A 12,515-nucleotide genomic window follows, 5' to 3' on the forward strand; every position below is an offset into this window, starting at 1 on the left:
CCTCATAGTAAACTAAGAAGAACTACTTCCACTGATCATAGACTGAACACACACACACACCCACACACACACACACACACACACACACACACACACACACACACACACACACACACACACACACACACACACACACACACACACACAGAGAGAGAGAGACAAGGACAGAGGTGACCAGCGTTGTTAAGTATGTCATACAACTAAAACATTGTTCCAGGTATTAGTGATATGCTATGTAATAACTGGTCAATATCATCTTGTTTCTTCATCTGCTGCTCATAATAACTGATATGTATTCAGTTGCAATCATACAAGTCAATCAAATGCTGCTGCACTTAGACTTCAATCTACTACCATTATTGTGACATCACTGTAAAATTGTAAGTGCATTAATATCGATATGCTTTACACTAAAGTTGTGAATTAAGGTGATATTTTACATTTTATTGACTATTATACACACAGTACTACTGTTACACATAACATGGTGGTATTTGGGGGTTTCATTTTTCCTTTAAATAATAATATTTAGGCTTAGTCATGTTAAAAAAAGTACATAGCATTTTTCATGGCATAGATATGTATTAAATCTCACCATAAAACGACTTCAGTCTCTTCTTGTTTTACATGTACCTATAGTAGTGTATGGAGTTGATCTACTATCACAATATAATATTACAACCACATGTAACCTTAAGATGAACTCCCTCATGTATGGATCATAAACATACAGCCTTCAGACTAACTCACTTGTATTTGACGTCTGATATTAAATAATAATCCTATAACAAAATAAATGTATGGTGTTCAAATGCTGTCAATCTGCTTTTATAAGTCTACCTGTTATTTAATGACATTACTGTGTTACCATGTCACATGACCTAGCTTAAACAGGTGGTTAGCTAATTCTACTTCTATCTGTCTCTAAACCTTCAGTCACTATGTTTATGTATTATTATATTTATAATTCTACTTCTATCTTCTGTCTCTAAACCTTCAGTCACTATGTTTATGTATTGTTATATTTATAATTCTATCTTCTGTCTTTAAACCTTCAGTCACTATGTTTATGTATTGTTATATTTATAATTCTACCTTCTGTCTCTAAACCTTCAGTCACTATGTTTATGTATTGTTATATTTATAATTCTACATTCTACCTTCAGTCAAACTCTTCCTTTGTCTTCACGAGGAGAAGCGGGAAAACTCCTGTCTGCCTCATTTACGTTCTGTCGTACGACGGTGCTGCGCACCTAAGAACAGCAGACCTACAAGCTCACAATGCGTTGCGGATGTAATGTGTTGTGAGCTTGTAGATCGGCTGTTTTTAGGCAGCGTCGTACGACAGAACGTAAATGAGGCTCAAAGTCTCTCACAACACAAACTTTGCTACCGCGTGTGTGTGTGTGTGTGTGTGTGTGTGTGTGTGTGTGTGTGTGTGTGTGCGTGCAGTGGTGGAAAAAGTACTCAAATGTTTTACTTAAGTAAAAGTATCAATACTGCACTGTAGAAGTACTCTGTTACAAGTAAAAGTCCAGAATAAAAAAATTACTTGAGTAAAAGTACAAAAGTATTGCCATCAAAATATACTTAAAGTAACAAAAGTAAAAGTACTAAATATTTGAAATTAGCAGATCTACAAGCTCACAACGCATCGCGATGCGACGCGTTGTGAGCTTGTAGATCTGCTATTTTCAAATAGCCTATGTATAAAATAGGGCTAAAGCGGTTAATGTATGTTTCGTAATATCATTTATATCTACAAAGTAACTAGTAACTAAAGTTTTCAAGTAAATGTAGTGGAGTAAAAGTACAATATTTACCTCTGAGATGTAGTGGAGTAGAAGTAAAAGTATTGGAAATTGGAAATACTCAAGTAAAGTACAAATACCTCAAAATTGTACTTAAGTACAGTACTTAAGTAAATGTACTTAGTTACTTTCCACCACTGTGTGTGTGTGTGTGTGTGTGTGTGTGTGTGTGTGTGTGTGTGTGTGATTATTATTATTATATATTTTTACCATTATCATTATAAATCATGTTGAAATGTTGATATTTTTTCTTGATCACGTGACCATCCTTCAAACTATAGAAGCTACAGTTTACAATGTTAAGGACAGATTCTGGGGGGACCATTATATATATATATATATATATATATATATATATATATATATATATATATATATATATATATATATATATATATATATATATATAGTTAGTTATTCATATTATTATAATTAATGGAAGCACATGTGAGGGATTAACTATAGAGTTATAATATTAACTATTAATGATGAACTAATATGAAGGGATTTTAATAAAAGTGTGTAGAAATAATGATAACAAATATCAGCTCCAACACTGGCAGGGAGACATGCTGCCAAACAAACAATGGTGCCATCTAGTGGGAAAATAATGAGTAAGTAAACAGAATGAATAATATATGAATATATTATGTACATTATGTGTATAATGCAGGTCTAATATTCAACACACGTGAGACAGCAGTGGTTCTCAAAGTGGGGTCCTTTAAAGGTAGCGTAAGTGGTTTTCTTTGATTAAAATAAACTCTATATTGTGATAGTACTCATTGCTATAGAGTGTTTGTTCAGTAACAGGAGTCTCCATGTCTCTCCAGCTCTTTAGTAAACAGAAAATGTATTTTCAGGTCGGGATACCAATTTTATCCAATCAGGATAGAGAACTCAGATAGGATACAGATACATACTGAGCTTATATTTTTTGAGAGGTTTGGCGTACAGGGAAACAAGGAGGGGACCAATTATAGACCCCTGGCTGGAGAACCCTCCATTTTTGGGACCCTGTATGATCAACATTTGTATTAGTTCTTGTTTGCTTTGGCCTTCCATAGTTGAACTCTAGCACTATCCTTTTATTTCCATTTCTGCTAAGCAGCAAGCTATATATGCTTAGATGATTTTGATTTATAATATTAGGATACATTTGCACGACTGTAAAGACGAAACGGAAGTGTGGGGCTTCCACTTTCCCCCATACTCATCAACAGAGCTTCTGTGCTCCAGACTGTATGACCGGAAACATTTGAAAATTGTGGGAGGCAACAGTCTGGCCACGCGAGATTACTATAGAGATGACTATAGATGTATCACTATAGAGTACAGAAGTCCTGACGTCACTCGTTCATCCACAGGTTCGTAAAGTAATGTCTCTATGGAGAATAACATTGGGTCATCTTAGAATCGTCTCATATAAGAATTGTGGTCCAAAAATAAACAAACTGTCTCGGCAATATTGTCAGGGAGGAGGCTCTGCATCGTTTATGATAGTCAGTCACTCATATTTGAAACAATATGTTTCTGGTGAAAATTTAACTAATTCGTCGGAAGTAACATTTGCGTTTTCTCACCGTCAGTTGATGCTTCATATCCATAAGAGTAAAACCGCCGGGGTCATTTGTTGATTTTTGGAACAGTTCTTATTTGACGCGATATTAAACACGTCTATGGGAATTCAGAAAGGAGGGGGAAAAACAGGTAGGATGTGTAAATGACGTCAGACTTCGGTGCTCTATAGACCCCTTAACAGACGACGTCACACTGATAAGAACCAGTATGCGTGCAACCAGTATGTGCTCAACGAAACCCATTCTGTCAGGTCTCGCTAGGACGCGCCTCACTAGCCAACACACAAGAGAGGGTTGGGGTGTGCTGAAACCAGCGCACCCCAAAACAACAGGTTGGGAATTGATTGCGTGAAACAATCCCCTGTGCGTCCAGTCTCAATGTTGGTAAACAAATAATTGGTCTATAAAGATGACTAGAGAGGACTACTGAGATGAATAGATCACTAGTACTATAGATGACTATTAGAGATGCCTCTATCTACAACATCAGTTAACTGTTTCCCTTTGTTAAAATACTACTAAATTCAACCACGTCTAAACTTTTTATTTATTATTTATTTATCAAGGACCAAGATCAGCAACCTCCTCTTTATTTCATGTATTTATCGGTAACCCCATTCACATTGTAACACTCATAAAAGCACAAACACCACACGAGAGACGACCAGCTGAGGAGTCAGCGTTCACAAGCTTTATTCCGGTAAACAGGTCAAGGGTCACAGCCAGGACATCAGTCAGGTCATAGTAGGGTCAAGTTGTCTTTAGGAAGCGACTTGGAGGAGGCGGGTCATCCTGCCAGGCTGCGCAAGCACCGCCCCTCGAGCAGAACCAACCAGTCAGATCACGGGCAAGAGATCAAGAGATGCAAGCCAATCAGCAGAATGGCTGAGCTTCTTTTGAAAATAGCAGATCTACAATGCGACGCATTGTGAGCTTGTAGATCGGCTATTTTCAAATGGCCGAAATGTATATAGGACTGAAGTGGGTAATGTATGTTTTGTAATAATAAATCTACAAAGTAACTAGTAACTAAAGTTTTCAAATAAATGTAGTGGAGTAAAAGTACAATATTTGGATCCGAGATGTAGTGGAGTAGAAGTAAAAGTATTGGAAATTGGATATACTCAAGTAAAGTACAAATACCTCAAAATTGTAATTAAGTACAGTACTTAAGTAGATGTACTTAGTTACTTTCCACCACTAGCACAGCCAGTGCTATGCTCGTGGAGAAACCCCTGTCACTGAACAGACACTCCACAACAATGATTACCATCAGAATACCTACTATAGAGCTAGTTTAACACTTTATTTTAACAAAGATACTGGCAGGCCCATTTGTGATGCAAGTTAAACACATGATCAATCAGTCAGATGTCCAGAATAAGTGATGTTTTACATTTAGTATAGTTTTGATCCCTTCTAGTTCAAATTTGGTGGAACTTTAAATCAATTATGTCAGTCAATAGAAGAGAATAATGCAGGCTGGTCTACGCAACTTGAGAGATATTGGGTTGAAAGTACAAGCTGAAGGAAATCGATGGACTGACTAAGGATAACTCAAGTCATAGCAGGTCTAACTCTATGCCATTACATTCCAACAACTTGACTGCAGTGATAGGCGGGAACATTTCCCTTGCGCGCCGCCATAGCATCCTAACCAGTTAGAGCCTTTTTCTCTTTTGACATTGTTACACGGCAACCTGGCAAGATCACCTAACTCCAAGTCGACATCTAAAGGGAACTTCACCCTAAATAACATCAATCAGCAGAGGCAAACGCCATGGACGTTGAACAGGCAGAGAATCAGAACCAGGAGATCAATCAGCCACGAGGCAGAGAACTATCAGGCTCCCAGAGAACTAGCCATGGTTCACAAGCGTCATGGTGCCGAGTCCCCCTGGTCTAAAGTTGTGTTCGATTTTTTCACATTGCCATCTCTCACATAAACATAAACGTTCAGATTTCAAATATAAAGTGCTTACCACCAAGCCACGGATGTTACAAGGCGACGCGAACCGCGATAAGTACACTCGTATCTCCCGTATTGTTCAATAAAAAGCATTTTAATCCCATCGCCGACCATTTTCTCCAAATTGTCTCCGATACTTTCAACCATGCGACACTAATGTTTGGGAGGTATATTGCACTCTGATACATTACAAAACAAAAAACAAAAAAAAAGAAAATGGCCGGCGATGGGATTAAAATGCTTTTTATTGAACAATACGGGAGATACGGGTACTCATCGCGGTCCGCGTCGCCTTGTAACATCCGTGGCTCGGTGGTAAGCACTTTATATTTGAAATGTGAACGTTTATGTTTATGTGAGAGATGGCAATGTGAAAAAATCGAACACAACTTTAGACCAGGGGGACTCGGCACCATGACTGTCATGGTATGACAGTCATGTTTCAGGGCTACCAGAGAACCAGACAGGAGCTCAGATGGGAACGTTCAGGAAACGGGTCGTAATTGCTGAAAGATTTAAAGGTCTTTCGTGATGTTTTTTGGTTCACTTCACACACTTCATATAATTGGTCCCCAATAATAATGTTCATTATAAATATGGTACCATTGTCTCAAGAGGGCTGTGGACAATTCAGAATCCCACCTACCAGTGACATCATCGTTAGGCAGGTTTGGTCATTTTTAAATGAATGTGAGAACAATGGCTTCTATTATAGCACGCTAACTTTCCAGGAATAGAAAGCCTGCAGTTTCTATGAGCTTGGATTCGACAATCGATGACGTCACTGGTAGGCGGGTTTCTGAACTGTCCACAGCCGTCCTCTGAGACACAGACCGAGTACAAAAAATGGTACCATATTATAATTAGCATTAGTGAGGACTAATTATATGAAAATGTGTGAAGTGGTCCGTTAAAAAAAAACTTTTCTTTCTTTTTTTTTAAAGCTCCATATTGTGATTGTAATCATTGCTCTAGAGTGTTTGTTCAGTAACGTCTCTCCAAATCTTTAGTGAACAGAAAATACATGTTCAGGTGGGTTGTCCAACACAACAGTCCATTTCAACCGAGCAGGAAAGATATTTGTTACCATGTAACCCGTATCCTTTTATCCAATTGGATAACATTTCTATCCTGACCTGAATTATTATTACATTTCTTTTAAAGAGCTGGAGAGACAGAGTCTGTTACAGCCACTTTAACGTTATGCAACAGAACATCTGGCGAGGAACAGGCATATTGTCTCATTTCTGTGTTGTTTAATAACCTTTGTTCCTACTTCCCATGGATCCAGTGTAGTTATTATTCAGTCACAAGCTCTTATTAATCCTTTTCATTGGTTCAATATTTATAATAAAACCCCCACACACACACGCTTATCCACTTTCAACCTGGCATCCCCATTTGGAGCAACATTTCTTTCAATTAGAATCATTATTTCCCCCCCAAATATTATGATTTTCCCCTAAAAAAAACAATTAGTGACTGAATGGGTGACCTGTGTGAATACAGGGAGACCAGGAAGGATTTATGACACATAATATATATCGTTGCTGTCAGGCAGAGAAACCTTGTAGCATCTCCTTATTTCAACTTTAATGTTGAAATAAGGCCTACTTTATCATACAAGAGGGTCACACAAAAGTAGTGAAAAAAAACATGGCTCCAAACATGGCGCAAAGCTTCTAGATCTGCTACTTTTGCTATTTTTTTATTTGAATCCTGAAAAGTAACAGTTTTGGACATGAGATTTCCACCCGACAGCCAGATATATATATATAGACAATATTACTGTCTCTATGGTTACAAAACTGTAACACATGATCATGTTTACATTGTTCATCAATACGTTTATCAATACTTTCCATTACGTCATGTCATCTCCTACTTTCTACTTACACTTTCAGGAACCCTAATAACAGTAATAATAATAATAATAATAATCATATTAATAATTCTAGCTATAAATATTTTTTATTTATATTTTAAAATATATATATTTTTTTACATGCAACAACTACTTGAACAGGGTTTTGTTTTCAGCAACAGGACATGGAATTTAAACAGCAAAACATGTTTAACTTTAACAGTACAGCTCATAGAGTCAAGTCTGGTTCTAATGAAAACCTTTAAAAAAAACATTAATTACACATTAATGACCGGTATATAAACAAATAAATGCATAACATTTATCAGTAATTGTGTTTTCTATATTTCAATAACCAATAATGTGTAGTAGATAACGTTTTAAAGTTACACTTTATGTATTTTACTGTATAATTAATACTATAATAATTAGTTAATTACTTGGTCATTTCTGTGTAGCTAATGGACTGTAGTTTGAAAAAAGTGATAAAAAAAAAGATTTTTAAAAAAGTGATACAGTTGTAATCAGACATAGTGTACGAACACATTTGCATGGTTAGTGTGACAACAGTTGCTATAGAGACAAGCAGAATGAACAAAATGCCCTAGATCACTATTTCTAAAAGTGGGGTCCGGGGACCACCAGGGGGTCAAATGGACCCTAATGGGTCTGTAACTCTGAGAGTGTGCAAATGGAACCAAATGGACCCTTACAGGTCTGTAACTCTGAGAGTGTACAATTAGATTAATTGTTTTTATCTTTGGGACCACAATCTATTCTACACAGTAAAATGATCAGCGTTAATTTAACTCTGAAAGTGTACAAAATGGAACTAAATCTGTTGACTCTCAGAGTGTCTATTTGGACCCCCTGGGGGTCCTCGGACCTGATGTTGAGAACCAGTGCTTTAGATTGTGTTCCATGATGGATTGTACAGTAACTTCACCTGCCCAGCTCAATGTGAGTGTCACTCATACACCAACAAACGAACGAACGAACGAACGAACGCACGGACACATGAGCACACGCATGCATACCCCTGAACTAATACATCAGAGATATCACACACACGCATCAGAAACAGCACACAGATGAAAGGACAAAGAGTAGAAGGAATCAGCCTCATTCAATGATCTATGGAGAAAGAGACAGACGGACAGACAGATTAGTAAAGGTGGAACAAAAAACATTTCAGAATGTTGGATGGATGGATGGATTTTAGATAGTGTTGTACAATTTACCATTTAGGCATTTAGCAGATGCTCTTATACAGAGCGACTTACAGTATATGCAAGGTAAACACATACCATACATCAAATACAAAGAGACAGTGCAGTGCCTCAGTAAACTAGGATCACAGGTAAACCAAGATCTTCAGTTTAAACAATATACTATATACAATATACCAAGTATGCATGGTCATCAAAACCAGGTCAAGTGCTACGGGTTTAAGGTGGAGTCTGAAGAGGTGAGTCTTCAGATCATGGTGCTCACCATGGCGACCTTGGTGGTCTGTTCGCGCGTTCGGATGCGTAGTTTGTTGACGGTAGTTTCTGCGATGTCGGCTCTCTCCTCAGCATCATCCAGCTCATGTTGGACCTTCCTGTATCGCGTCATGTTACCCGTCACCTGGTCCTCCTGGCGCGCACACACACACACACACACACACACACACACACACACACACACACACACACACACACACACACACACACACACACACACACACACACACACACACACACACACACACACACACACACACACACACACACACACACACACACACACAGGCAGCAACAATTTGAATATCGTTGGAAAAGTTCATTTTCGTAATGTAATAAAAAATGTGAAACTTTTTTAGATTCATGACAAACAACGTGAAATATTTCAAGCCTTTTTTGTTTGAATCTTGATGATTACCGTATAGAGCTCATGAAAATAAAAAAATAAAACCAGTACCTCAAAAATATTGCAATAATCACAGTAATAATTATTACAAATTATTATGAAATTGACAAATTATGTTTTCTTGGATTAATTTGTGTAATATTCCTTACAGACAGGTATTTCTTAGACACACATAAACTTTTCCACAATATTCTAATGTTTTGACATGCACCTGTAAAACCCCTTAAACCCTTCATTGACCGAGATCCCCCAGGGGTCTATCATTGGCCCCCTCATTTTCTCAAAATCTCTAATAGCAGATCTGCTTATTTTGCAGAATCGTTTCCTATTCTGACATGGCCAGAATAAGGATACTAGGGTTCAAGTGGTTAACTCATTCCCTGCCTAGGACTTTGATTTTAAAATATCTCACCGTCCTTCATCTCTCGCAGTGACACATTTCATTGTAGCACACCCGGATACGGAAATACGTCAAATCGAAGATTTTCGGTTCCGTCCGCTTCCTGTTTAGGTCCCCCTCTAAAACGATCTTTTCTCTGCTTCGTTTTTCTCCCCCGTGTAACGCTGTTTAGAAACGCTTTTTAGAAACGCTTTTTAGAAACTGCTACTACTTCAAAATGGAATGTCGGCGATTGAAAATGTCTTCTCTGGGCCACTCACACAACTACCCTGTGTGTCTACAAACAGTTGAACACGCGATCATAAGGGATTTAGCGAGGTCTGTGGCGAGGTGAAAAAAGTAAGTGATTCGACCGTTCACATGGCGATACATGGGGTTTTTACACTGGGCTGAAGGAGAGAGACTCCGCCTCGGTCGGAATGTTTGTTGTCTGAGCGGCGTGCACGGATCGCGGGTGTGTTTAGAAACGATTGGACTTGCGATCATAATGAAATAAAAAACACTAAATCGCTGGCAGTGGGCAAACACAGCCAGAAATAAGTCTGGCAGGGAATGAGTTAATATTCCTTCTCATAATAATAATAATTATAATAATAATGATATAACTTACAGCATCAGTAGCTAGTCTCTTGTAGCTCTTAAGTTTAGACTGCAGGTTGTTGATCATCTCCTGCATCGTCATTAATGTCTTCTTATCTTCCTCTGTCTACAACACACACACACACACACACACACACACACACACACGCACACGCACACACAGAACCATTAAGACACAACATAGAAGCATTAAAACATATAACCTACAGTACATAGAAGATGAAAGATGTTCTGACCTGACAGGTGAGTTCTTTGACTCTCCTCTCGTATCGTCTGACTCCTTTGTGGAACTCCTCGCTCTTCTTCTGCTCCACCATCAGCTCTGTCTCCAGGTCCCTCACCTGCACACCAAGCCCTTCAGTTACAATACATTCATCTGCTGTTGGTTCTCAACCCTTTCAGGTCATATTTGAACCGGGGACCCCCGCGCCCCGAGTCATTTAGTTTGACTCCGTTCCACAGATACGTTGCGAGGCGTTGTGTGTTACGTCTCACCCGTCTTCGCCTCCACATCTATGTTCCGTGGGCAGTGGTGTAAAGTAACTAAGTACATATACTCAAGTACTGTGCTTAAGGAGGTATTTTTACTTTACTGGAGTATTTCCAAATTTCAGTACTTTTACTTCTACTCCACTACATCTCAGAGGCAAATAATATTATACTTTTACTCCACTACAATTATTTGAAAACCTTAGTTACTAGTTACTTTTGATTATCATTACAAAACATACATTAACCACTTCAGCCCTATATACATTTTGGCCTTTTCAAAATAGCCGATCTACAAGCTCACAATGCGTCGCGATGCGACGCATTGTGAGCTTGTTGTAGATCTACTATTTTATATATTTGAAAACTTGTGAAATGGGACATTCTGCACAATGAGTACGTTCTACTTTTGGTACGTTAAGTACATTTTGATACTAATACTTTTGTACTTTTACTCAAGTAAATTTTGAATTCCGAACTTTTACTTGTATTACTACATTGCAGTATTGATACTTTTACTTGAGTAAATTTGAGTACTTTTGAGTACTTTTTCCACCACTGTCTGTGGGCTCTCTGCACTCAAGAGGGCTCCACAGCCTGTTCAACTTTACGCAGTTGCAGTGCCAGCCTTTTTTTGTGTTTTTCTGTAATCTTAGTTATCAACGATCCTGCTTCTCCTCTCCTCTCCAGAACCCGGGATCCTGTGGCTGAGTGGTGGCAGCCAGCGGAGCCCTCACCCCTCATCTCTCCCTTATTGTTAACCCTTGGTTGATAAACTCGCCCTTGTGGGCTTTAATCTTCCATTTGCCTCTTCCTTGCTGTGTGCACCTGGGTCACTAAGTCCTAACAGTAATGAGCTTGTAGATCGTCTATTTTCAAAATGTTTGCCTCTTTCTTGTATTATTTGACAATTTCACAGTTTTTCTAGTATAGTTTGTTGATAACTTTAGATGCAGTAATGTTTTGTTTGTTTTTTCATTTAATTTTATTTCTTTTTAGGTATTAAAAAGGTCTTCAAAGTCCTTAAATTGTCACTTTACTGTCATCTGACCCCCCAAAGATCATGTCCGACCCACAGGTTGAGAACCACTGGGATAAAGTATAGAGATCCATCCATTCCTACTCACTCTGTGTTCCAGTTTGTTAATGTGTTTCCTTCCCCCTTTCAGAGCCATCTGCTCTGCTTCATCCAGCTTCAACTGGAGCTCTACAAACATACAAACATACATACACAGTGAGGACATTCATTATCAGCTTCCCCGACATTGTCGGAGGTTATATTGCGTTGACAACGCATCATGAAGCAACGCGTTGTCAACGGTGGTTTGTGTGTGTGCGGGCGTCACGTCAGGGCATGTCCTTAATGAGCTGTCCGTTGTTGCCGGAGTTATTGTGTTGACAATGTGTCAGCTTGTGAAATGTCCAGTCAAAATATGGACGTATATTTGTGACCCCCACAGATACGCAACTTGAATTTCATACAGTGGACAGGCGCGTTACAACACAAAATGATGTTACCTTTGACAATGGCCTCCATGTTTCTCTTCATCCTCTCCAATGTGGAGCTACTGTCCTGTTCCTTCTTCAACTCCTCTGCCATCACAGCAGCCTGAGAGCATGGCACGCACGCACACACGCACACACACGCACACGCACACACACACACACACACACACACACGCACACGCACACACACACAAACAATAAATTACAATAAATCTAAGTAACACCATTCACCATCCTAGCCTTCAATAACCGCATTTTTTGTTTTGTTTATTTATGAAAACCGCTTGATAAGCCAATACAGGCTTGATAAGCCAATACAGGCTTATCAAGCGGTTTTCATACCAGTAGCATACACATGCATCCCTAATCGGTAGGTGGAGATCTC

The 12,515-nt window shown here is 38.7% G+C and overlaps 1 protein-coding gene across 1 annotated transcript in view; it reads right to left on the bottom strand.

Moving 5' to 3' along the window:
• Window positions 1–7,616: 7,616 nt before the first annotated feature.
• The window catches only part of LOC308096199 (myosin-7-like), a 54,932-nt gene continuing 50,033 nt past the window's right edge, over window positions 7,617–12,515 (bottom strand). Inside the window, exons 41-46 of the mRNA XM_080443532.1 lie at window positions 12,143–12,233; window positions 11,752–11,831; window positions 10,372–10,476; window positions 10,146–10,241; window positions 8,719–8,862; window positions 7,617–8,358 (exon numbers count right to left, since the gene is read on the bottom strand). Coding sequence (XP_080299658.1) covers window positions 8,347–8,358; window positions 8,719–8,862; window positions 10,146–10,241; window positions 10,372–10,476; window positions 11,752–11,831; window positions 12,143–12,233 — 528 coding nt within the window. The 3' untranslated portion in view covers window positions 7,617–8,346. The remainder of the gene's footprint in view (window positions 8,359–8,718; window positions 8,863–10,145; window positions 10,242–10,371; window positions 10,477–11,751; window positions 11,832–12,142; window positions 12,234–12,515) is intronic.

Source organism: Gymnoscopelus braueri (assembly GCF_963280865.1).
Source record: "Gymnoscopelus braueri genome assembly, chromosome: 12".
Taxonomy (NCBI): Eukaryota; Metazoa; Chordata; class Actinopteri; order Myctophiformes; family Myctophidae; genus Gymnoscopelus; species Gymnoscopelus braueri.